Source organism: Phocoena phocoena, chromosome 17 (assembly GCF_963924675.1).
Source record: "Phocoena phocoena chromosome 17, mPhoPho1.1, whole genome shotgun sequence".
NCBI classification, from domain to species: Eukaryota; Metazoa; Chordata; class Mammalia; order Artiodactyla; family Phocoenidae; genus Phocoena; species Phocoena phocoena.
The window spans coordinates 72,691,666-72,718,538 of record NC_089235.1 but is presented as its reverse complement, the minus strand read 5'-3'; the positions used below and the strand labels follow the sequence as shown (position 1 = coordinate 72,718,538).

General features: G+C 49.4%; 2 protein-coding genes across 3 annotated transcripts in view; one reads left to right on the top strand and one right to left on the bottom strand.

Moving 5' to 3' along the window:
- Positions 1-26,873, bottom strand: part of TG (thyroglobulin) — a 243,760-nt gene that overhangs the window by 63,824 nt on the left and 153,063 nt on the right. The gene's annotated exons all lie outside the window — the stretch shown is intronic.
- SLA (Src like adaptor) lies at positions 4,760-25,499 on the top strand. 2 transcript variants are annotated; one of them, XM_065895451.1, is made up of 7 exons: positions 4,766-4,826; positions 13,952-14,051; positions 14,880-14,966; positions 17,892-17,995; positions 20,261-20,392; positions 24,244-24,376; positions 25,286-25,499. In XM_065895451.1, exons 1-7 carry the CDS (start codon positions 4,766-4,768, stop codon positions 25,497-25,499), a joined length of 831 nt encoding a protein of 276 aa, XP_065751523.1. The 2 variants fall into 2 exon arrangements, with proteins under 2 accessions (XP_065751524.1, XP_065751523.1); XM_065895452.1 differs by lacking the exon at positions 20,261-20,392 and having other exon boundaries at positions 4,760-4,826.

Below are 26,873 nucleotides of genomic sequence, written 5' to 3'. Positions count from 1 at the left end.
TCCTGTCTCTCCTGCCCCGCCCGCCCTTCCCAGCCAGATCCCCAGCCCTGGGCTTCCAAACATTGCCACCTGACATCCAAGAGACCCCTCGGGACCTCTGAGCCCCCTGGACTGAAGTTTCACCCTAAAGTTTATGGTCCCCGAAGCTTGCTTTGATGACCTTTCAAAATCACTTTCCATTGAGCTCTTGGGCTGGACCAGAGGGCAGAGAAGCAGGACAGCATTTCATGGTCAGTTGAGAGCAGGGGTTTTGGGGTCAGGCAGACCTGGTTTAAAACCCATTTGTCCTCTTACTGATCGTATAACCTTGGACACGTTACTTAATTTATGTCGCCTGTAGAGCAGGGCTGCTGTGAGCCACCCAGGGGACGAAGGCTGTACAATGCCGAGCCAGGTGCCTGGCAGAGGAAGGGCTGAGGACCTAAGGTGGTGGCAGTGGCCCTGACATGACTGCTGCTGTGGGGGGTTGGATGTGACGGGTGAAGAGGGTCCCCACCCGGGCCATCTGCTCCCACACCTTAAAAGCAGGTCACGTGGGTGGGCTTCCCGCTGTCACACTCTGTGGAAGAAATACCTAGGGCGAAAGGGAGGGTTCCATCCCTAAGCAGGTGTTCACATTCCGACTGTCGCCAAGGTTTCCCAACTGTCCCAGACCTGCCTTCCCTTGGTTGGGGCTCCTCGGGCTGTCGCCCCCTTGCCATACGATGAAGGGGTTCAGGTTACTTCCTTTCCCACAGCGAGGCCTGGCTTTTAGAAGCACAAAGTGGATAAGATGCACAGAGCTGTCCTGGGATGCTGCCCTGGGAGTGGAAGGCTCTGAGAAGTCTGAGCTCCTGTGTCCACAGGATAACGCAGAGCACGCGACAAAAGGATCCCTGATCTGGTCAAAGAGAAACCAGCTGGAGACGGCACAGCCCACATTCCCGGGACCTCTCCACGCCAGGTGTCCGCTCAAAGGGTGGCCAGCCATTTGCTGAACAGAGTCCCTCGGGGACCTGGCTTCCAGTGGAGACGGCAGCATGGCCCTGGGAAAAGGACGTGGGCTCTGAAGCCAGGAGGGTAAGGTAGGCCCCTGCATCCCTGGTCTCCGGGGCTCCAGCCCCAGGTGTGTGGGCAGGGGAGCTAACTGGCTGACCCCTATACAGAGAAGGTGAGCTGGGAAACTCTGCCTCCTGGGATGCTGGGAAGATAAAAGGCAGTGGCATCTGCTGATTGCCCAGCAGGAGGTGGGCATACAGCACACCTGAACTGCCTGGCCTGGATCCTGAGGGATGTAAAGACAAGGCTTGGATTCTGTCTAATGGGACTTCGTAAGAAAGTGACAGTGGGTCTTTTCTCTTAGTAATAATTTTCCAAAGGTCACTGAGTCTTGATTGCTAGAATTGAAAGGGATTCAGTGGCTCTCTCTTTGGAGATCACCTTTTCTACTCATCTCATTTTTAAGAAGAGTAAACTGGGGCCCAAGGTCATGCAGAGAAAAAGAAGCATTGATCCAAAGACTGGGGGAAAACGAAGAGGCGGAGGCCAGTTTCAATCCTCTGACATCACAAAGAAAAGGGAGAAGGAAAGCAAGACTGTTCACAGCCAATGTTAATTAACTCATTTCTCTGTGGCTCTCTCCTTATTGTTTCTAGAAGCATTTGTCTCTCATACCCTCGCTCCCACCTCCAGCCACTGCATAAAACTGTCACAGATTAAATCAGATTGTTCAGTCATTTCATTAGGGAGACCCCAGCTCTCAGTCTCTGGAGGCACTTTCGCTCTTCTCAAATCAAAGCCTCTTTCAGATGAGTTCACTCCTACTTGGAGTCGGTAGGAAGCCAGCGAGCAGACCTCTAAGGGGCAGCTGGACCGATGAGCTTTTCTGAAAAGCACGGGCAGGATACGGTGCTTGCAGCCCAGCCCAGCCCCTGCTCACAGCTTGCGCCCACCTGCCAGACAGAAACAAGGAGAGGACCGAGAACCCGGGCCCCCAGCCTCCACTCCACTTTCTCATCTCGAGACCGTGGGTATGTTTCTTTCCTCGGATGGACCTCAGTTTTCCCATCTGTAAAATGCAATTTTCAATATTTTGTTTTGTTTTGTTTTTCTGTATTGGATTCCCTGAACTCCTCCAAATAGCACACAAATGCCAGAGAAGAATCATAAAGTTGTTGGACAGAGAGGTGAAGTTAGAATTCACTTGGATAGATAAGAAAGTCTCTCCCCACGACTTTTCTGGAGTTGTTGATGTAGAGACCAGTGTTGGACATGATGGCTAGAGGCTGTTGCTTGGAAGTGGCTTGGGGAGAAGACGGAGTAGGGGGACGGCTAAGACAAGCTGCAGAGAAGGGGCCTGGGATGCCTGCAGGGGTGGGAGCTCACCTGCCTATTGGTGCTCTGGTCGGGGGTGAAAGGCACAAGCCCTGGGGTCTAGCCGATCGTGGAGGCCGAGCATCAGGCTGCAGGGAGCAGAGTGGCATTGTTCTAGGAGTCAGGTGACGGGGCAGGCGGTGAGGACCCTTGGGAGAGTGAGGGGTGAGGCCAGCACACATTTCAGAGTCATCTCCGCATGAGAGGGCTGCCAGGGCCTCTCCTCCACCTGTCCTGAGAGCTTTCTCTAGAGGCCTGAAGGCCTTGGTGATAACAGAGAGGGAGGCTGAGGGACTGGGGAGGCTGTGGGCTCTAGAAAGGCACTGGGAGCAGGATGGAGGCAGCAGGTGCCTCTCGAACATCTGTGCATCTCATGTGGGGCGCTGGACCCCCAGGCAGTCTGCTTGCTTCGCTCCTTCCCTGGACCAACCTCAGGTGGGGCCCCAGAGGCGGTGGCCTTCCCTGTCCTCCGGGTGGGACCCCGTGGGCCGCCTTCCTCCGGGCACTGGCTCAGGGTCCCGCACAGGAGACGCTGAACTGCAGGGAACGAGGCTGCCAGTCCCTCCACTGGTGTGGTTTCCCCAGCACTTTTTGGGAGCACATTTCTGGGAGCGCCTACGCCAGAGCAGGGACCGGCCAGGGACAAAGAAAACTCGTCCTTGCCCCCTGGAGCCAGGGTGCTGCTGTTAAAACATGCCCCGCCTGCAGGAAGGGCCCCGACCTTGCATCCGGAGGGGCCTCGCCCTTAAACTATCCCCATTGCGTCCAGTCACAAAGACCAACAGGATCAGAAGACAGGACTCCTCATTTGAACACGTGGCCCATTCCAGCCACACTCTCTGCAGTGCACGATAAGTTTACGGTTTTTGCAAGTCTTGCCATTATCTTGGGGACAGCACAATGACACTACAGTCTCTTGGCTTGAGCTGTAAGTGATAAACTGTCCATGTAAGTAGTTAAAATAGATTAACTTTCAAAGAACACTCACTCTGGTTTTCCTTGTTTCATAATATACCAGGTATCCCCTCCCCCCAGTTAGGAAGCGGTGCAGATCTCCCTCAGCCTCGGAAAGGCCTTGCTCTGAGAGCATCCATCTTTCGAGTATCTGAAACTGTAATGCATAAAGGAAGGATGTAAGGCCAGGCTGGGGGTTGGACTAGCTGACTTTGGGACCCTTTCAAACTCATGAGGCATTGATCTTAAACTGGAGACAAACAATGGGGTGGAATGCAAGTTTCCCAGTGGGATGGACACCAGCTGGGGGATTCTGCCCCATCAACTGTCTTTGTCCCCAGGAGACAGAAATAGTTCTGTCTAAGGATGTGGCCTTCTTCTCTGTGCCTCAGGCAGCCCGGGAGGACACGTCTATGCTGGAATCATTTAAGTCCTTTTCCAAAATACTTATACAAAGACCCAGAATTCAAGCTTTTCTCACTATGGACTAACAGAAAACACACAGTAAATGGCAATAACCTACAAGGATTTTATGCCGGGTCGTGTTCTAAGTGTTTCACAGGCTTTATCTATTAACGTTGCAGCCACAACCCAATGTTGTTTTATTATTATTCCCTGAAACAGTCAGGAAAAGGTCGAGAACTTGCCCGAGGTCACCTAGCTTGCACGTGCAGAGCCAGAATTTGAACGTTATGGAACAAACCGGAGACTTAGCCTCAGCCAGTCAAATCCCAGCTCTCCGGTTACACGCTGTGTGACCTTGGGCAAAATCCTTACCTTCTCTGAGACTCAGTTTTCCTTTCTGCAAAATGGGGTTAGGGATGCAGAGATTCTATGATAGTCAAAAGTAACAGCAGGTGTCAGAGTGCTGTAGCAGCACGGGAAGCAGGCAGCCAACAAAGTGTATTGTCAGGGTTTTTCACTTGTCACCGTTGCTTAGAGCATGTTGAGAAACTCCAACAGAAGAGAGAAAGTGGAAACAGAAAGTACCCTCTTCTCACCCCCTTTTGATTGTGGAGCCACATAACTCCTGAGTTTTAAGAGCTCCAAATGCCAGGACCCTGAGAGTTGAGGGTCAGGGCTCAGGAGAGGCAGGGTGGGGGGATCTGAAAGGCACTCAGTCTGTCACACAAACACTGCTGGCTGCTTGCTGTCAGCCGTGCAGAGGAATGGAAGCTTTCTCCACCGACAGCACTTGCTAGCAACTTCCCTCTCTGTGGTTTTTCTCTGTCATTCCCTTGATAAAAGAAGTAGAGCTGCACAAATGTAACCAACTTTCACGAATCTCATCTTCACATAAAAACACCCGCCTTTCAAGAAGGGAGCTGCCTGAAAAAATGATGCAGGATGTACTCTAAACTGGGTCATTCTCCACCCAGAGGGCTCGTGGCTCACTCTCCGTGTGGATCCCCTGAGCCATTGGCTTCGAGTGGCTTCGACAGCCCGGGGAGAGAGAAAAATGGGAAACAGCATGCGATCTACCCCGGCGCCTCCCGAGAGGCCTCTGCCTAGCCCAGAGGGTAAGTCTGGCTTCTTTGGCGAAGACGGGGCAATGCGGGTGCTGAGAGCTGTTAAAACAGGGCAGTGGGTACGTTGGGCTTCCTTATACTTGTCTCTCTCGCTTTGCTTGCGTTAACATGTTTGTAGTTAAATGTTAAAAAAAGAGCCACAATGGTGTCCCGGAAGGATGCCGAATCGCTGGCACTTTGCGATGGACCTTCGAAGCAGCTGGTTCGATCCTTTTATTTTTTTTAAGTAAATTTATTTATTTATTTTTGGCTGCATTGGGTCCTCGTTGCTGTGCGTGGGCTTCTCATTGTGGTGGCCTCTCCTGTTGTGGAGCATGGGCCCCAGGCGCACGGGCCTCAGCAGCTGTGGCTCACAGGCTCCAGAGCACAGGCTCGGCAGCCGTGGCGCACAGGCCCAGCTGCTCCGCGGCATGTGGGATCCTCCTGGACAAGGGATCGAACCTGTGTCCCCCGTGTTGGCAGGCAGATTCTTAACCACTGTGCTACCAGGGAAGCCCTGATCCTTTTATTTTATAGGTGGTGAAACTGAGGCCCACAAAGCAAATGTAATTTGTATATTAGCTATTGGTAGAGTCAGATTTACAAGCCAGGTGGGTCTGGTTCTGAAACCTAGGCTCTTTCGTACCATAGCCTGCCAGCTGTGATATAATATTATGATGGGTATATAATACTATCATGAGTATATGATACTATCATGGGTATATAATATTATCATGGGTATATAATGTTATCAAAGCTCTGCTGGAGTGTTTTCAGTGTAACTTTACGAAGCTAGCTAGCCACTAGCCCTAGGAAATCTTCCTGAAAGTACAGGAAACCTTGTATCCGTTGGTAGGATCACAGGGGACAGGCGTTCTAGGGGGAAGGCACAATGTGATGGGTTAGTTGAGGATGACAAGAATCAGCTCTTCCCAGAGATGCCAGGCTGAGCCATTCCCCCAAAGCTACAGAGTCTCGTTCAGGGATGGCCCGAGAGCTGGGAGGGGACATCCGCAATGATGATTTAGGCATGTAACATAAGGTAAGCATTTATGATATTAGAGATTATAAATTTGAAACTCAAACAATACAAATTAAAAAATAGGAATTTAATTATTAAAATTTCCTTGTAGCTCATATAAGGCTGAGAGCAAAGCCATCGAGCTCCAGGTTCAGGGGTGCTGGTGGCCACCAACACCCTCACCTTTATTTCCTAGCAGGACAGTGTGGGTGCACCTGTGGGTCCTTGAGGAGTTAGGAAGGGGATGGTCAGGAGGATGGGTGACCCATCAGTGTCCCCAGGGTGAGTCGTGGGGGATTTGGGACACTTGGGCCTCCCGCCTTACATCACAGTACTCGGGGCCTGGTCCCTCCCTCCTGGTGGGGGTGACCCCAGCTGGTTCCACCATATCCCCTGCAGCACTGAACTGGGCCACGTTCACAGGCACAGACGCCCAGCATGGTGTGTGCCGAGCACAGCTCCCCACGGGCGGAGCGGGGACGGAGCCAGGTGCCATGACGCTGCCTGCCACTCACTCCGTGACTGCCGGGGCCCTTCAGAAAGGAGCCGCCTTCTCACTTTTTCCAAAGCGGAGACCCCCAACTTATGCACAGTCTCATGACTCCTCAGATGTCCCCAAGTGACCATGCAGAGACCCTCCTGCTCTGTCCCCAGCTCCAGTAAAATGCGGGGCGATTCTAGCAACCCTCCTTTCCAGCTCCTCGATACCCCTCCCAGACAGAAGTGGGGGAAGACAGGAAGAATGTTCCCGGAGATGGGACCACATGATTAGCTGGAGCTGCGCCGTGGGCCCCCCGAGCAAGCGGGGGAAGCTTTTCCCTCCGATGCAAAGCTCAGAGCTGCGTGCAGTCCTCCTGCTGCCGTGGGGGAGGACCTGGGCCCCTTCCCTCACCTCCTCCAACCCATCTCAAGTCTCAGTCTCCTCCTCTGGTCATGGCCACTTCTGGAGGACCGACACTGCCAGGCCGGGGGCGCCAGCTCCAGGGCAGGGGAGGCACCGCCCACGAGCCCATCGTGTGTGGTCGCCCCTCCCACGGGGCTGGCAGGGGCGGCATGCTTGAGCAAACCCCATGAAAACACGGGCCTCCACGGACTTGCCCATTTGCCTTTATTTTCTCAATGCAAATCGTCATGAAATAAGTTTCTCTTTTTCCACTGCATGGGTGGGAGGTCACCTCTAGAGAGGAGGGAGAGGGGTCTCCCCGCCCCTCCGCCCCCTGGTTCGGAGAATTCCCCAGGTCGCACCCAGTGTGTGACCCAGGCACAACCACATCAAGCGCTGGTGGGGGGCGGCTTTTCCACCCCCCGCCCCTGAGAAGTTTCCTTTGCGATCAGTCCTGACTTGATTTCCTCTTTTCTCTGACACCTAGTTGAATAAGGGACAGGTGGTACAGTTGATGCTGCATTAATTAGTCTTGATTCAAATGATGTAAAGAATGTGGGTTTTCATGGAACAAGCACCTCTCAGGTAACACTCCTGCTTACTCATTTGATTGGTCTCAAATACTAGGAGGTCACGCGGGAGTGCATTGCTTTGGGCCAACAAACAATTAGTGCTTCCTCTGACATCAGCCTGAGTGGCGGGCCTGAGGCCCCAGACCCCGCACAGGGGTCAGCAGGAGGCCAACCTGTGGATTTCTAGACCAACAAGTGTCCTGAGCAGGATTGTGAATGCTTTGGAATATGGGTTTGCCCATCGGTTTTCTCCTAAACTAAGCTTTCAAGAACATTCCTGATTCGTCTGGTTCCCAGAGATGAATATCACAAACCCAGAGAGGTAGCAGGGCTTGATGGAAATAGGGCAGGTCTGGAAGTCAAATGACCTTGTTGGGCTTCTCGTATTGTCCCCTGGGAGCTACCTGACCACAGGTAAGTCACACAGCCTCCCACGAGGGAGGCTCTCACATGGAGATCAGAGCGATCCCTCCCCAGCAGTAATGGCAGCACAAAGCAGCTACCTGATACATGTGGGTAGAAGAACTTTTTTTTTTATTTAACTCCATTTAAGGCTATCTGATTGCACTAGGCTGTGTCTAAATGGCCTTCCCCCCAAAAAAGTTTTAAAGTGATAGAATTGGGGATTCCGTGACTAGTTTCCAAATCATCCCACATAGCTCATTTTCTCTGCAAATTCTACACATGGTTCAGACTCCTGTTTTGGGCCCAACATAGGCGGTACAAAGTTGAATGAGAGCCAGGGAACTCCCAAGGAGTAGGAAAATAGCATATTTCCACCTTAAAAAGAGCTTTCAGTCACATTGCTTGATCTTTTCCCCTCCCCGTTCCTTATCTTCTTATTGCCCTGGCCTAAAGTGAGATCTCACTGGCAGAGGTGGTAACACAAACCCAGACCCCCTTCTGTGCAAGGATGGAAATAATGCTAAACTGTGCATTTACATAGCATCGAGGTTGCTGCCAGGGTGGGTGGAAAGAGGGGCGGGTGGGGCTCTGGGGGAGGAAGAGGGGGCAGGGAACCTCAGAGACAGCAGAATACTTCTCAGTGAGTGGTGCTCAGACCACCTGCCTCGATCCCCTGGGTAATCATCAAAACTGCAGATTCCTGAGCCCCACCCTAGACCTGCTTGTGGGAATCCAGGGGTGGCGGGAGGGAGCCCCACACCTGATTTCGTACAAGCCCCCTGGTGCATCTTAAGTCCCCTAAAACTTGCAGACCACAGAGCTACCCCTACACCAGCACACAAGGAGAGAGAGAAAGAGAGAGAGAGAGAAGCCAGCTGTCTCCCTAGGGTCTCTCTGTCCTCATTGGTAACATGGGGGTAATTCGAGTGGTGCTCGGATGTGCCTGCGCATGCCACGTGCTTTAGACACCCTGGATCCTCACACAGTGCAGGGGTGATCCCGATTATCATTATCGTTTCAACTTGGCAGTTGAGGAAACTGAGGGACGAACAGGGTTAGTTACTTGCCCGAGGCCATACGGCTGGGATTTGAAGTCAGTGGCCTGAATCTAGTCCCCCCTCTTCACCCACGCATCACGTGCCTGGAGGGGACGGACTTGCAAGAAGCACACGTGTTTTCTGGAGTGAGAGAGAGCATGGTCACCAGATTTAATGACACAGACACTCAAGTGCCCTTGTGAGGGACACAGACGGGAACCGCGTCAGATCTTTGACTAGATGCAGGTTTCCCATCCGGTCTCACTTACCCCACTGCTGGTACATACTATGGCTTTAGGTGCGACATGATAATTGAACGTTTATATTGAATGTACAATGTTCGTATACTTAATGGATACCATACAAATTATGATTAGTCCATCAAACCCCTGATTTCACATTGCTTAGGAGGGGACTAAAGGTTTTTTGAAACTGAATTTAACATGAAGAGAAATGCTATTAAGTAAGTGGTAGTGTAGGTGGTACTCAGTTGTGACCAGGAGAAGACCAGGTCATCAAGAATGGGGTCTGCGTCCTCTGCTGATAGGTTACCTGGTTCCGAAACGAGGCCCTCAACTTACTGGTTGTGTGTTCTTGGCAAGACTCTCCACCTGGCTGTACTATCTGAGAGGTCTGCTCAGTCCCATTCTGCCCCATCTGAGCGATGGAGAAGCCAAGAGCTTTCTGGGCCACTGGGTCTCACTTTCCAGCCCGTAATACAGGACCCACAGGTACAAGTGGTTCGTGGTAACCAAGAGAACTCAGTAGATCTTCTATCAGGCCAGTCTGCCTAGCCCTGTCTTATTGTTTCGGTGTGTGTTTGGGGGGTGGCGGGTGTATTTCCAGTAAAAGATACTAAAAGTAAGGCCTGCTTTCATCCCTCCCGAGGCCGTGAGTTTGAGCATGACTCAAGGAAATGCAAAAGCAGAAGCTGAACTCACTGGGTTGGTTACTCCTCTCCTGCCAGCGGCACTGAGCTCCTTGTGCCAGCTCTGAAGGCTCCCTCACATCAGCCTTTGTCTCAGCCTGTCAGGGGTCAAGATCAACTGGGAAGAGCCTGGTAACTACGTCTCAAAAAGGCCTGAGTGGCTTAGGCACCTGACCGTGAGCTTGGAAACCCTCATGCTCTCCCCTAGACATTTTCCTAACATGCCCCCAAGCCTTGGTTCCTTCACCCTTTAAGTAAGAATATATGTTCCACAGCATTGTATTGGAGCAAAGGAAGTAAAGAATGGCTGCTTTCGCAAGATGGTTATAAATGGGATCTACTAAAAGATTTTCAGCATTTTAAAAGAAATGATAATACTACTGTAAGGAATAATAATGCAGAAAAAGGGCCTCTCCTCTTTTGACCACATAATATTTGTCGCTAGTAAGTTCTGCCTCAGTCTCCTTCCTTTTTTGGATTCATTTCCTATTTTACACTTTTGTGCAGTGTTCAATCTGATTCATTTCTGAGTTGAGCTATCATCAATATTTGGTCTCTTGAATTTCATCTTCTGTTCTCAGCAAACGGAGTTTGTTTTTAGAAGATAAGAATATTTTCAAATGTATGGGACTAGAGGCTTTTCAAAATTTAGAACACTACTGGCTGAGACTGGCCTTGCATTACGGCATGATAACCCTACCCTGTGCCATAAACATGATACCAGCTGCCACTGATTGAGGCAGGCTCTATACAGACACTTCCTCATGAATCCTAACCCAATCAGATGAAGCCCATTTTGATATTTCCCAGTTTTATACATGAAGAAATCAAGCTCAGATTGGTTAAAAATAAATCTTTCTCCAGCTCGCAGAACAATTAAGTTGAGGAGGTGGAATTTAAGCCAGGCCTGATTTATTTCAAAGCCGGTTCTCTCTCCCGAAAATTCTCCCCAGATTCTCTTTTGTCTGCCCCGCACAGTATTCTTCACTTAATCTGTTTCCTTGTCTTGACTCTGCCATAATCCCATCTGCTTCCTCTGAGCTCCGCTTCCCTGTATCACTCATTTATCTGACTTAATTCAAATGCTCTGCTCTCCACAAAGCCAGGGGCTCCAGAAGTCCATAATAATGTGTTTGAACTTTATGAGCGAACTTAAATTTCCTATCTTGCGTTTATTTCACCATAGGGACCTAAGCTCAGGAAAGACTTAGCTGGGATCCTGGCCCCCGACCTTGCTTAGAATGGCCGCCCTTCCCACAAAAGTACAAACTGAACTTTCTATCTTCCACTGACTTTGTCTTCTGTTTTTCCAATGCTGGGGAAAAAGGTGATAGGGATGGACCTGAAATCCCTGGCAAATGACCACGCAAAGTCCATAACCTTGAAGCGGAAGCTCCATTGCAAGATTTTCTCAGCAATGTTTGTGTCATAGCTATAAAAAAAATCATTATTACGAAAATTCCACAGGAAACTCAACTCTGTTATTGTAAAATTGAAACTCTCCAGCCCCTTAAGCCTGTTTTCCCCGATTGAAATAATTTTTTTATAATGGGATTTTGTTTTTGTTTCTGTTTTTAGCATTATGAAAAGACGGTTGTTCTGTTTCACAGCCTTACCCTTGAATCAGAGATCAAAGGCCCAGCCCCTCTTGTAGACACACAACGTGTTTCAAGTTTCCATTATCGGCACAGATAAATGCTGTGCCTCTCATTTCCACACTTGTTTTTCAAAAGGGGCTGGTTCTGTGATGACCTCCCCACCCCATGCTGCCTGCTGCAGGTCGGGTTCCCTTCTCCTGGACCCTTTAAAACCTTAGCCCAGTAGCACTTTCCAAGGGCCTAGTAGCATGGGGACCTCTTCATGTTTTCATTTGGTAAACCCGCCTTGGGCATTCTGGGTGGGACAGGACCGGTGCTGGGCTAGGGGCCACAAGACAGCTCCTCCTGAGGTTCACAGCCATTCCCTCACAGCCACACAAATGCAAAAACACACACAACCCTGGCTGATTGCCTCTAAGGAAAAGCCCAGGGCCCGAGAGGGGGTGCAAGAGGAGGGCTGGGCCTCTCCTGAGCATCGGACTAGCCTCCCCTCTGGGAGGTGACCTCTGAGTTGATAGACGCAGGAAGGGTGAGAAAGGGGACAGCAGAGTGTACTGTAGTTCAGGCAGAGGGTACAGACTGTTCACAGGCTCTGAGGATGAGGGAACCTGGCTGGCTGAGAAAAACACAACGGCCTATCTCACAGCTTCAGAGGCAGTGGAGACCACGTTACTAACTGGTCCTTTCATATTTGGGAGCAATTAGTCCAGGAAGGACAGATTTCCATCATGAAAGCATTTTCCAACCCCTCATTTCCCAGACTAACCCACACCTCAGAGGGGAAAATGGGTCCACTCTCAGAGTGGCAAATCAGCCTCAGAACCGGGGCCGATTTACCGGGCAGCTGGTCAAACCCTATGTACCAGGCCCCACTCACTGCCCAGCACCTTCCTAGGGCCCCTACCTAACACTGTATCAGCAATTTCGTGCTCTTTTTCTTAAAGAGGACCTCCAAATGTGTATAGGCTTCGTGTCCCACCAAGTCTGGACCCATCCCTTATTAAAACTCAGGACTCCGGGCTTCAAGCCCAACTGCAGTGCCACCTCTAATTATTGGACTGGGCCAGAGCTACACAAGGGAAGAACTCTTTTTATAGCAAAGCGGAGTGTGGGGAGGCCTCCGCACAGGCTCAGGGAAGGTCAGAGGCCTCGCTGTCAGCCCTTCCCTGGCGACTCCACTCCTTCTCATGAGCCCTCCCTGCTTTCACTGACTGTGGCCACCGTGAATCACTTGATTTCCATCTCACTGTCTGTGACTCAGCTTCCCCAAGTGAACAAGCTGTCTGAGTGCGCTCTTCCACAGCGATCACTCGTTTCTCATTTATTCTTATTCATCCTCATACTTAAGCTCTCTTTCGACTTAGTCTGATAGGGGACATGTGAGTTGGAGACTACAGGACATGTGGGCTCTAAGGGGCAGGGGCTAGAGGTCCCGCATGAGGGTGTCTGGATCCTAGAAAGTGGCCACCAAGCCTGAGGTGCCCAAGTGCTGGCTGGAATTTCTACAGATTTTCTTGGGGTGAAGGGGGCGGGGAATGACCCCTCTCCCCATTATTGGCGTATTCTCTAGAACGTGAGCTCCGTGACAGCAGGGAGACTTGGCTTGCTTTGTTCGCCATGCTTGGCCCACAGTAGGTGCTCAATAAATAATTGGCGAATGAATGAATAAATGGTATGTTACCCAGAATTTTGAGTTCAGATGCCCAGCCAGCAGACAGACTGATCAACGCAACATCACAGCAAACAATGACTGAATTTGCCAATTTGTAGGATATGCTATTTCCCCAAAGACATACCCCGATATTCCCCTGCAGCTAAGTGATCTGAATTACGGCAAATCACTAAGGCTGTGAAACAAGGCTTTGTTTAGTGTCAAAACGTGAACTCTCATGCTATCTCTTTATCTGTAGTCTACAGTAAGCTGTAGTCACCTGAACCAGAATGAACGAGAGAGCATGCTTTCCTTTTCAAAACTTCACCAGAATTACCTTCAACATATGTATGATGAGTACTTAATTTTTCTTTCACCTTCCCTCCCCAGCAGAAGTCCCTATTAAGTAGATTCCCGACACGGTACCTTCCATTCTACAAGGAAGAAGGGCTTTGTTGAGCTTCAGAGTTAATATCTCCTGACCCTGGTGGGTCCTCAGAACTCACAGAGCCTAAGCCCGACACCCCAACCCTGATACGGTGCAGACATGGGGCCCACAAGCCCCAAGGAGGGTACCTGAGGTGATGGTAATAAGATGGGAGGTTTTCACAGCATCTCATTATTCATGGATGCTGCTACATACTTTCATCTTATCTCATAAAAAAAAAATCCTGGAAAGAGGTATTATTAGCCCCATTTTAAAGATGGGAAAATCAAGGCTAGGAGGCATTCTAGGACTTGCCCAAGATTATATGGATCAGTAGACACAGGGGCGGACCATGGAGTCAGATCTTGTGACCTCAGCTCAAGGACCTCTGGATCCCCATTTCTCAGATGAGAAGGTCAGGGCCAGGGCAGACTTGATCATGAGAGTAGGTCACCTGACCCTCTGGGTTCCTTCAAGCATCCTGTCTCACCATCCCTGAAGAGAGGAGGACCAGCTGAAAACTGCTGTTTCAAAACAATCAAGTGTCTTTAGCTGAAAAGTCCCCAGGAAGATCTTACCTCTGCCTCTACATCCCCTTTGCCTTTGTTTCCCCAGGACTGGACAGCGACTTCCTGGCTGTGCTGAGTGACTACCCGTCTCCTGACATCAGCCCCCCGATATTCCGCCGTGGGGAGAAACTGCGTGTGATTTCTGAGTGAGTGAGCTTTCCAAAACTTCTACAAAGCCCCCAAAAGAAGAACTCGATTTTGGTGGGAATCATTAGATTTTAGCTATAGCTGTCCAATTCCACATGGGCCCTGGTCCTGTTGTGAGGTGAGAAATTTGGCCCATACAGCAGGCCTTCATGCTTAATCCTCCTTAGTGCTGCCAGTACTCTAGAGCCTTCCATGGCTCCCCATTGCCTGATGGATAAAATTTAATTCCTTAACTTGGCTTTTGAGGCGCTTTATGATCCAACGTCTTCTTCTTATGTTGGCCTCATCTCCCAGACACAGACAGGGTTGATATTATATATTAGTGCAGACTCAGAAAGAGGACACAGAGGTCTGAAAAAAACTTCTGATGATAAACAGAAAGGTATTGCCTTCTAGCCTGTTGTCTCTCCATGATTTGAAATAGGCTATAAAAGAAATAGGGGCTCTGAGCACCTTTTATTTAGATCCTCATTGATGTAGACATGCGAAACTATCTTGGTTAAATCTCAGGGTCTATTTCAGCATAGCAAACGCTTATTTTTAAAAAACCTCCAACTGTGGAAGATCAGCTGGAAACAGCATCTGCTCATCCCTGAAAGGTGGCTATTGCCAACTTGTGGGAAGATTTCCTGTTAGCTCAGAATGGGGGAGATACACTTAAAAACTAAATTATCATAGGGAGAGATTCCAGTTAACATGGCCATTGACAGACCTTAAAAAAGGAACATCCCAATGTATCCCAGGCTAAATCTGATTACTCTCTTCATTCGTTCATTCATTTTGACACTCCCCTATTCACTCTTTTCTATTTGTTCTTGTCCTTCTAGTGAAGGGGGCTGGTGGAAAGCCATTTCCCTTAGCACTGGTCGAGAGAGCTACATTCCTGGAATATGTGTGGCCAGAGTTTACCATGGGTGAGTACATTTCCAAAATAGCATCAATAAAGCATAATCTTTATGCAAGTGACTCAGACATCTGCATAGAGAGATCCCAGCCTGGGACAGTGGCAAGGAAGGTATTGGTTCGAGAGGGTCACTTCTACTCTCAGCTCAGTCCCTAAGGAATGGTGCGACCTTGGGCTAACCTTCCCCCCTCTGAGACTCGATTTCCTCAATAGTAAGACAAATGATGGACCTTGCAGCTCTAATGCGGTGTTCCTGGAGCAACAAGGATTCAGGAACTGTGACCACAGGGTGCAGCAGCCAAAAGTCAGTCTAAGTTCAAACCCTGCCTCCGTCACTTACTGGCTGTGTGACAGTGGGCAAGTTGTTCAACATTCTAAGAATCAGTCTCCTTTCCTCACGCGTCAAACAGAGATCATAGTATAGAATGATAGGAATAATAATATACAGTAGTGGGACAAGTCTAGAGTTGTTAGGAGAATGAGATAGGACAATACATGGAGACTTCTTGAAACCATCCCTGGCATTACCATCAGCACTCAGTACGTATTAGCTACATTCTTACCAATTCGTATCCAGAACACAGAGAACAGGCTCTGACAAAAACGCTTATGTACCCAACCTGACAAATGGAGAAGTCAAGCAGAAAAGGAGACCCTTTAAATAACTGGGCACAGCAGATGAGAAAGCAAGGACGTTGCTTTCCCCTGCAGTTGTGACAGGACGGTGGCCCTGGTGGCCAGCACACCCAGGCCAGGACAGGTGTGTCTCAGCCCTGCTTCCTTGGTGGGGCCTCGGAAAACTTCCTTAACCTCCTTGAGCCACAGTCTCCTCATCTGTCGGGCTACCAAGGCCAGACCTTGGCATATAGGAAGGGAGAAGGGAACTCCACTTTCCATTTGAGGGATCCAGAAATAACTTCCTTACAGGCAGAGAAGGACTCTGCATGACACCTGCTCACCTGGGGAAGCAGAGCAAACTGCCTGAATATTTGAAGCATAGAATTCAGTGCAATTCTTTGCAGCGTTACTGATTTTGATGATGAATACCCAAAATTGTCTCTGTGCTTAGGATGACAAAGCTGAGCGGAGGCGGGGCAGTAGCTACTATGAGAGTTATGTTCTGAAGGAGAAGTGAGTCATGGAACTCTTCTCATCAGCTGTGTGTCATTGATCCATCCATTCACTTAGCAATCGTGCACGGATACCTTCATGTTGAAGATGTGGTGCTGAATGCTGGCAGGAGCAGGGAGTGAGGAACCCAGATGAATAAGATGTAATCCTGACACTATAGCACTTCCAATCTAGCAGATGCAATAAATGTTCTTAAAATATATAACAGGAAGAGAGGTGTTGTAGCATAGTGGTTATGGAATTCGAAAAATGCACCTCAATTCTAGTTCTATAAGTTGCAATGTGGGTAACTTGGATAAATTACTTAATTGCTCTGCCCCTCAGTATTTCATCGGGGAAAGAGAGACAATACTACCTGTCTCAGGGGGTTGACACGAGGCTTAGACTTCAAGTGCGTAATATGGTGTGTGGCCGACAATTAGTATTCATGCACGGCTGTTGTTACTGTCATTGTTTTATTGTCTTCATATTTATAAGTGGAATTTCATGTCAGGACTTGAAAGGATGAATGTCATGTATGCTGCAGTAATTAATGTGCCACATACTATGGAGACCTAAGGGAATAGTTGAACTATTTGGCCGAATATGGTGTCATCATGACCTTAGTAACAAAATCTTTCTTGGAGACCAGTACATAAATAAACGGTACGGGATGTTATGCCTGCATGTCTTCCCACACACGGTGCTTCAGGAGCCCTCAGCCAGCCCCGTCAATGGCCCGCTTTCATGCCACAGGGAGAGTGTTAATATTGGTCACAGCGTGCACTCATCCAGACGTGTGACTGAAAGCCAGAGCACATTCACTGAAACAGAGTCAGTTAAAAAAGGATGTACAATTGCTTCCGAGTACATACCAGCCAGCTGCTAACGGCATTTCCTTCCACGCTGAGATCTGGCCCAGCCTGGTCTGAAAAATGAGAAGGGCCCTTCCCTTTAGAACACAGATTCCTTTGTGTCCCGAGCTGCTTTCTAAAGCGTATTCAAAGTGCCCACTCTCCTCTGGAAGGTGAACATTACATTGAAAAGCTGGACTACAGTATTACAACCGCTTTTTTAAATTGTTAAGTGAAAAAAAAGCAAGAAACATATGGAAATGCATCATGCAATGACAACTGAGTTTAAAATATGTTGAAAAGAGAAGACAAGGAGGAAATAGAATGAATGCAAGGTGGGGCATCAGGTGGTGAAATGAGGCACCACCATTTTTTTCTTTTTTCTTTCCTCCCTTCCTTCCTTCCTCCCTTCCTCCCTTCCTTCCTTCCTTCCTTCCTTCCTTCCTTCCTTCCTCCCTCCCTTCCTTCTTTCCTTCCTTTCTCATGTTCATTCATTCATTCACTCACAGATATATACCAAGCTTGATAACCTGGACACAAAGGCAAAACCTCAAACGACAGACACAGTCCCTGCCCCCATGGCTGGAGGAGCCGGGTAGTCAGAGTATCAGGGACATAGACATTAAATAAACTACCAAATAGGTCCCTTATCACATTTTAGGATGCTTTTATATAATACGGAACGGGCACAGTGCAGCTGGCATTTGAGAAACAGGCTAAGAAAGATGCTTTGTGCATCTCTGTGTCCTAATTATCCAATGTAACACCTGGCTTGCAGTGTGTACTTGGAAATTTTATTTGAAAGATTAAATGAATGAATGAACCATTGATTGCCTTGCTCTTTTTTTTTTTTTTTTTAATTCCAACAGAGGGTTTTATGTTAGCTGGACCTGGGTCATTTCCGCATCCCTCCTGTCTTTCTTGGGGGAGGGTGTATTCAGGATACTCATGGCTGTCTTTCTTCTCCCTAGCTGGCTGTTTGAAGGGCTGGGCAGAGACAAAGCTGAGGAGCTGCTGCAGCTGCCAGACACGAAGATCGGCTCCTTCATGATCAGGGAGAGTGAGACCAAGAGAGGTGAGCAGCCTCCAATTCATCTTTCCGTACATGGGTCAGACATGCAGGCTTTGCTCCGGGCTGACTCATTCACTACCTGGCTCAGGTTCCCTCCTCCTATGAGGCATGCAAATCACTCCGGCGCGGTGAGCTTCCGGCAGCCCACACACCATCAGTGCGTCCAGCACCGAAGCCGGGGGGCAGTGACCTGGGGCTGGGGGGGCCGTCGCTGGTGCAGGCTCTGACCCACAGCAGGCCTGGCAGACCTGTTGTGTTCTCACTACACAGCAGACCCTCATTCTTCGTCCTGGCTGTGCCCTACAATGAAATCAGGCAGCTTAGAGAATCGGGACCAGCAGGTTCACCACGACCTTCACTGTTTTAATTTTCATACATCCTACGCACTAAGTAATTCAGTGAAAAAGAAATAGCCGGGCTTTGTCATGGTTCGAAGCAAGGGTCCCGAACTCTAGTTTGGCCTGCGTGAATTACTAAGAAGTCACCTCTTCTCTCTAAGCCTAAGTTACCTGCTTTATAACATGGGATTAATAATAGGAAAATACTTGGCAGGTGTCTGGAATGGCGTATACGCTTAAGCTCGCAGAAGCAAAACATTAAAAGCCTGGGCTTACTCAGGCTAACTGAGAATTGATATTAACTTCTTAAATATAGAAAATATTTTCAAGGTCTTAGCCTGCTTCCTGTACGTTCGCTATCAAAGAAGAGAAAATGTGGTATCTGAGACTATTTCCTGAGCACTTATTAAGCACCAGAGCTACCTGGTGCCGGATGGAGCCCTCCACCAAAATGGGCATCAGCTTTCCTTTGGGGAAGCAGGGAGCACATATATGTGGATTAAAATTTTTTTAAAAATCCAGGAACAGCTTTTCTCTCCAAAACCTGAATAAGCCGGGTAAGAGCAAAAGCAAAGCAAAGGCAAAACTTCCTGTGCAGGTCCCAGGGATCTCCCGACGCAGGAGACCCAGACTCCGGCATGGCCGGGGCGTGGCGGGGGCGGACCCAATGTGAGTTGCCAGAGCTGATCTAAAAATAATCAGTCCGAGCTGCGGCCGAGCTGGGGCCCAGGTGGGGGGCCCAGGCCCTGCTCCCTTGGGTATGCAAAGTTCTCTTAAGTTTCCACCTGCTACCCTTGACCTACTCACCATACTTCCAGTCCCTGCTGACATTACCGGAAGACACATGCTGAACTGACTCAGAGGGCGGGCCTGGGACAGAGCGGCGAGGGACGCCCAGCAGAATGCTCGGAGGCCTGCTCTAGGGGGACAAAGGTCCCATCCGGGGCTGCCACTTCCAAGCTGTGTGCCTCAGGCTACTTCACGCAGTGCTCAAGCCTCAGTTTCTCCGTCTATATAGTATTTGAGAACAATACCTCCCAGAGTCTTTCTGAGAATCATCAGAGACGTTGCTATGGAATAGCTCAGCCCCCAGCCCAGCACATGCAGCAAAAACTCAGCAAGTACAAGTGCCCCTCCATCTCACTGCTTCGCCAGCCTTTTCACTCCTCGAACCTCAGAAGACAGAGCAGGAAGGACTCTTAAACATGACCTAAGCTCAATTCTCTCACTTTCCATTTGGGGAAGTCGAGGCTAAGAGAGGTAGTGGCGGGTGCTCACCCAAAGTTCTACTCTGATTAACCCATCTTGGGTCATTACTCTCATGGTGCTGAAGGAGACTAAACACATTTCATGTCGCTTAGGAATACTCAGAAAAATATCTTAACTGCCACAGTTCCTAAATTTCTGGGAACACCAAGCATAAGTCAGAGGCAAAACGGACCAGGAAAAGGGGGCATAACTGTAAGGGCCCCTCAACTGTGTGACGGAGGAAAATGATAGCACAAATATCTTGGAGCGTGAACTTGGGAAAGACTCAAGAATGACCGCAGATCCGGGATGTACAGGGTGCAACCCAACTCTAGTCATTGCATTTGGTCTAAGGACCCACAAAAGGATGTGGAAGCCCCCAGAATGGCAACTCACAAAGCGAAGACTTATTCCTTGCATTTGAACACCTGCATTGCAACAAGGTTAATGCAACTGGGCTGCTCAAATACCATGCTCCTGGGGTCTCTAAAGAGTGAGCTACAACCAAGCAGACAGGGTTTGAGTAGCTGTTGCTCAAAACACAAAAGCGTGTGTCTGGGTACCACCATCATATCACAAGGCTGAGAAGGTCTCTCTGCCTCAGCGGTGGCGGGCTCCTTAGCTGGCGGCCCTTGGGTGGGGATACATGGAATGCCACTGACTCGTCCTCCACTTCCTGCAGGTTTTTATTCGCTCTCGGTTAGACACCGGCAGGTGAAGCATTACCGCATCTTCCGTCTGCCAAACAACTGGTATTACATTTCCCCAAGGCTCACCTTCCAGTGCCTGGAGGACCTGGTGAACCACTATTCTGGTAAGAAACACTCCATTGGGACCGACACATGACGCCCCTCTTTGCTAACCGCCCCTACCCCGGACACTCAGTCCAGGCTGCACACGGGTCACCAAGACATGCCAGGTGGTTTACTTTGCTCTCTTGCCCATCCTGGCTTCTTCATATGCTCTTTTCTTTTTAATTCAGACTGTAAATTTCAGGCTAAAACAGACTGAATGTGAAGGCTGCCTAAGTAAGTAAAATGCAGCCAACCTCAACTTCACCCCCTCTCTACCTGTAAGTGAAACGAATCAGGATGCCCCTACATTCACGACCACAGACAGTCTGCACTTCCTTAAGTGGACTGTACGCTTGGGCCTCTGGGGCTTTGTTCCGAAATGCCGCTCATTTCCCCTTTTCTGCATGTCAAAATCCTCGTCAACCTTCAAGGTCAACAGGAAGCCACTTCCTTGATGAAGCCCTAAGAGTCAGAAAACTAATGGTCTGTTTTCTCTGCTCTCCTAGCATGTCAGGTGTTTTTCTCCCTAGAACTCTGGGCGTCCTGCCCAGTGACCTAGTTAACTGTGTACTAGTCTGTGTTTCCCAACAAGCTCTTAGACACCAGGGATTATACTTTGTTCATCCATATGTCCTCCCTGGGCCCAGGAGAGAAGTCCAACTGTTTCATGCTGACCAGGATGGGGCGCATCCTCCAGGATGGTGGAAGCAGAGTGGGGTTTGATGGAGGCGATGATATAGTGTGCAGAGTTGGAAGAGGACCTTCGCGTTAGATTGGGAAAGGCCTGAATGCCGGGTCAGGAGTTAGAGTTTTATCCTATGGAAAAGGGAGAAATAGTAAAAAGGTGGCTGCATTTCTAAGAGTTGGCTCTGGAACCTTCTTGTGTTCATATCTCAGATCTGGGCAACCTTGGGCTGGCGGTCCACCTTCGTGCCCACATTTCTCCAGATAATGCAGGTGCTGACTGTTCCTACCGCGCGGATGCTGTGAGGTCCGCTGAGTTAGAGCACGGAAAGTGCTGACGAGAGCGCCGGCCACTCAGACGTGGGCTCCTGCTATGTGAGCCACTGTTCCCCGGCCAGGAGGGCTCCCTCCTCCCTGCTTCTGCCTTGTGAAAGGGAGGAAGAGGAAGCTGCTTTCCCTTTGTAAGCATCTTCCCCCTTCCGGGCTCAGGATGTCTGACCCCACACCCTGGGTTCTTTAGGATGTGGGATCTTGAAGGGCACTTCAAGGTGAAAGGAGGAGTCCACGGGGCTGGGTTATCACACCTGGCCTGGAAGAAGTGCAGGTCTGGAAGGAGGAATGGCCGCTATGGAGACCCAGGCCCAGGCTCTGGTATGGGCTCCGTGAGACCGTGGGCAAATACCTTCACTTCTCAGAGCCCCGGATCCCCATTCACGGAAGGTGGCTGAGAGCAGCGCCCCCTGCAGGTGGTTGTCATGATCATTGAACCGGAAGGTGAACGTAACATGTTTATCACAGCCTGGCACATGGAGGATGCAAAATAAATGATAACAAGTATTACTCCCATGATACCCAAACACCTAGCAGCTTAGCTAAAAATGAAAGAGGAAGGGAGTCCTGGAAACAGTCAGCTTTTACTGATCATGAGTCAAACTTGGTTGTGGTATTTGGCTTTTAATAAGAATCATCTGAGAGGTGTGGTGACCATAAGTTTTGCATAGACAAAAGCAAACATGAAAAGGATGCTGGCCCAGCAAAGATTTTTATGGACCAGGAGGTCCACACGGCTTCCAGGCCGCAGACGCTCGAGGATCTCACGCCAGGGCAGAAGCAGCGCCTTCCAAAAATGCACCCCTGGCCATCGCATCAGCACAGGGATCGCAGTCAGCAGTCACCTCTGTGAATGACTGAAAAGGGTCTGGATGGAGGCCTGAAAGGCTTCCGGTGCCTTCAGGACCTCAAGGTGGGAATGATGTGGCCAATTTACGTCCCACCAGGTTCTTCCTAAAGGCGCAGAATCAGAGAAGATGTGCGCTAAGCGACGTGAACGATTTTGTTTTATGAGTTACTTATATTTATTATCCAGTGCTCTTGGGAAAATTATTTAATATCTCAGAGCCTCAGTTTCTGCATCTATAAAATGGGGATTAAAATGCCTCATAGGATTATTGTTAGGACCAAAAAAAAATAATGCCTGTGAACTGGCTGTGATCCTGACCCCAGGGGCCTTGGTTTCTTCATTCCCCAAATGGATGTAACAGTACTGATGGCCCAGACTGGCTCGGGGCTCCCTGAGCTGGCACATGCCAAGCTCGCTCAGCACCAGGCTCAGCCTCCGTGCTCAGAAGCGTTAGTCCTCTTCTTCTGTGCCAGAATGTATTTCTCAGCCTAAGTGTTAACCTTGCTAAGGAAGGAGGTTCCCCCGCCTGTGCTATCTACTGCAGCTGGTTTCTTTTGTGTTTGTGTCTGACTCAGTCTCCTTTGCCTCCTGATCTGGGAGGGCGTTTCAATTTCCAACCCGTGACAGGTAATTATTTCAGATTCACATCCAGTTAAGCTCCCTGTAACCTCAGGGTCCAATCTCACATTTCTCAGTGTGAGCCAGTGTGGGTGGACAGTTGAGTTCACAGGGAAAATCACGTGGAGACGAAGCATTATTGACTGCCACCCTCTGACAGCCTGGGCTTGCTTCTTCAGCTACCATTACCTTTTGTTCTTTGGCAAGGACACCCCAAGAGCTGCATCAATAAGCTGGGAGGTGGAGCCTGCCTTAGGGGCGATGAGCTTCCTAAACCCTGGTGATTTATGTGCTCGGGGCTGGGGTGGCCTTGTGCTGAGAGGCCAGTGGCAGCTCACATCCTTGGCCACCTCATCTCCCCCAGGACATGAGACCCACTGCGCTCTTCGGCCTCAATAGGGCCACACAGAATCTCCTCCATCTGTAAGAACATCTGAGCCCAGCAGGCTCGAGTCTTTCTCATGATGTCGTGGGCTACGGGAAGGCTTCGAAGAGATGGAGGCTCTATCTTAAAGCTCCTGGAAAGGTGGGGGACCATGGAAACTCAGCTATGTCCTACTAGCAGAGGGATAAAAGGAAAGGATTTATTTAATTTTCATCCTCTTTGTATCTAGGGTAGAGAAGAGAGATGTTTCTTCCTTTTTTTCTTTGTCCATTTTTTCCATTTGCCTTTTATCTTTTTTCTCCTCCTATTTCTGTGTCTTTTATCCTTTTTGTTCTGTCTTTGCTTCTTCCCCTCCCTCCCTCTCTCTACCTCATTCCCTCCTTCTCTCTCCATCTTCCTCCCTCCCTTCCTTCCTCCCTTTCTTCCTTCCTCCCTCCCTCCCTCCTCTCTCTCTCCCTTCCTTTCTGTCTTCTTTCCTTGTTTCCTTTATCTCCCTTTCTTCCTAAAGATGCATTAGCCCCATGCTGTACTGAGCCCCTTCTGTGTGCTGTGGGAGAACACACACTGCACACATCTCCCCCACTGCCGCACACACAGGAGGCTCACCCGAAGCTGATGGCCCTGCACCTTGCTGTGAAGCCACTGAGTCTGGGCCCTCATGCGAGTGCTCTGCCAGCTGTTCTCTCTTAGTAGCACAGTCCCCTCATCCAACAATTGAGGAAACAGGTTCAGAGAGGGTCAAGGTGATTCACTATCCGGGCAGAGCTAAAACTCGAACCCAAGTTTGGTGGATTCTGGATCCTAAACCCTTCTCTTTACTTGTGTCAAGCCAAGCATGGTGTGTACCCAGGACACGTTAATATTTCTTCAACAGCTGGGCACGTGACTCTCAGCCCCTCTCAGATCTCAGCCCCCATTCCCCCTTGTGAATATCCAGGGCCCCGCACCTCACACTGGCCGGGGCATCCCACAGTCGCTGACTGGTTCTCTGCTTCCCTCCTCAGAGGTGGCCGACGGCCTCTGCTGTGTGCTGACCACACCCTGCCTCACTCAGACCACGGCTGCCCCGGCAGTGAGGGCCCCCGACACACCTGTCACCTTGCGCCAGAAGACCTTTGACTGGAAGAGGGCGTCCAGGTGTGTGTCTGCATGTGTGTGAGTGTGTGTGTGTGTGTGTGTGTCCTCCATGAACAAACGTGTAAGCCCCAAACCAGCACGTGAGCCTGGCACGTGAACACCATGGCCAGTTACCGCTGGCCCTGCTAAACCCTCGCTCTGAGCAGATGCAGACCCCAGGAATCCCACTGTCCCCTGGGAGGCAGACCCAGCCTCAGGCCTCATGCCCCGGGTGGCATGGCCCTAGCAACTCCCCACCATGGCCTCAGTCCCCGCAGTTGTGCAAACATTTATTGAGCCCTCCTTTGGTGTTAGCTGAATATTTTCTAGCTGAATGATACCATCTTGCTTTTTTCTAATTGTTAGTATCCTAACAATTAGAGAATAACACACAAATCAATCTTGTACAAATTTAATATTACTGTAAACAATCTTGAAGGTAAACATACAAGCAAAATCCTAAGGCAACTTCATTTTTTTAAGGGAAAAAAAAATCTTCCCTTATTTGTCCTATTTGATTGTCAGCTATTGCATTTTCAGGGGTATCTGTAGTTGGAATTATCTGTAGTTGGAGTTGTTGTATTAATTAAACACCGATCCAGACAACCCATTGGCAAATTCAAAGAAAATCAGTCATCAGAAATGCCTGGGAAATGAATAAAACAGCTCCTCCTTGTAAATATCATGAAGAATATTCATTAAAATTTATAGTTGGACGTTTTAGCCATCCAAGGAAATGGCAGTTCAGAGAGGTTGAGTGATTTCTCCAAGATTACACAGCCGCAAATGCAAGAAGCAGAATTAGAATGTTAGATATATATTAACCAGGCTCTTCATTTGTTTTTCTACCTTTTCTCATTCTTTTGTCCTCCATCCCACTATGTCCCTCTCTTTTGCCCCTTTCTCTGTCTACTTTCTGCCCACTCGCAGACGGCAAGATGACCCGGAGGGGGCTGAGAACCCACTCAGTGTGGATGAGTCCCTTTTCAGCTACGGCCTTCGGGAAAGCATCGCCTCCTACCTGTCCCTGACCGGGGATGACAGCACCTCCTTCGATCGAAAGAAGAAAAGCGTCTCTTTGATGTACAGTGGAAGCAAAAGAAAGAGCTCTTTCTTCTCGTCGACGCCGTACTTTGAAGACTAGCCCGAGAACAGACACCATGGTGTTTGCCCAAAGTAACAGAGGTTCAAACTGTCACCTGGGATCTTGCAGAAAGGCACGGTTTCCTGGTCCCTGGGGAACCCCACATCTTCCAGAAGCCAAGAGAAGCCACATGGAGAATTGAACTCTCATCTTCTCTATCTGCGTCATGACAAAGGGAACCCCTCTCTGGCATTTGATCAGGCACATTGCAAAATGGGGACTCCTGGCATCTTCGGGCGAGGGTTCAGAAGAGCCCTGCGTGCGTGCATGTACCACATGTGTGGGAAAGACAAAGATGCTCTCTCACAGGAACGCGCCCAACCAGGGACCACTCTCCAACACACCGCCCAGGTGGCCTCACTCTGAGGTCCCTGAGGAAAACTTCTGAATGAGATAAGCCTGAGAAGAAGATAAGCCAGAAACTGTGGCCTGGCAGAAAGTCTGGGTTTGCAAATTGATCTCCTGCAATGAACTTTTGTAACCAATCTGTAAAGAGACCTCTGGGATACGGCTCCTCTCTTTTTAAGGGAGTTCAGTGACACTAAATGCTAACCTTCCTTACAAGCCCTGAATGGGGAGATCCCTTTGGGCTTCTCGTTCCAAAGCTACGTGTGCGGAAGTCAGATGGCCTCCCTACTTCTGCTGAGACCACGAGTAATGGGGGAGGGGGGTGGCTGCTGACGGTGAAAGCGCGAGGGCAGGCCTGGCACTGCACAAGATTTCATGAGGTCGCCGACCACGGCTCGCAGCACAGGAAGAGCTTCCCTGGGGTGCTGAGATTCTTGTCTATATTAATGCATCAATTACTCATTCATGACAGTGACTGCCAGAAGCGGCACGGTGTTAAGTTCTGTGTAAGGTGTCAGGTCAAAAATGTGTGTGTGTGTGTGTGTGTGTGTGTGTGTGTATATATATATATATATATATATAGAGAGAGAGAGAGAGAGAGAGAGAGAGAGAGAAAGAGAGAGTCCCCAGCAGTGTAGACAGGGAGAAAAGTGTATAAACAAATACTGTGAAAGGGGGCTGTAAAAGCAGAAATCAGCTCACAGCTTTGGGTGGGAGTGGGGTCATGTAAGGGTGACCCAGGAGCTCATGTTTCAGCTGGATCTTTAAACAGTGGAACGGTTGGTTGGACTGGGTAAGTGAGAATGGTTGGATTTTTTGAAAAAAGGAAACTGATAAGTTCTAAAGGAATAACGCATCCAGTATCTTATTCTAAAAAGAGTCTGGCAGCCACAGGAATAAAAATGCTCAGCTCTAGAAAAGATGGGAATTGGAGTGGCTTAATTCTGTCAAACATAATTCTAAGAGACGAAAGAGAAAACATAGCAAAGTTCTAGAGCAGAAGAAGCCTTTACCTCCAGATTCTGT

Excerpts from the sequence above, each read along its gene's own strand:
- SLA (XM_065895451.1), top strand. The coding sequence starts at position 4,766 with ATGGGAAACAGCATGCGATCTACCCCGGCGCCTCCCGAGAGGCCTCTG. Across the intron at positions 20,393-24,243 it reads CCTGGTGAACCACTATTCTG|AGGTGGCCGACGGCCTCTGC; the intron begins GTAAGAAACACT and ends TTCCCTCCTCAG. Across the intron at positions 24,377-25,285 it reads GACTGGAAGAGGGCGTCCAG|ACGGCAAGATGACCCGGAGG; the intron begins GTGTGTGTCTGC and ends GCCCACTCGCAG.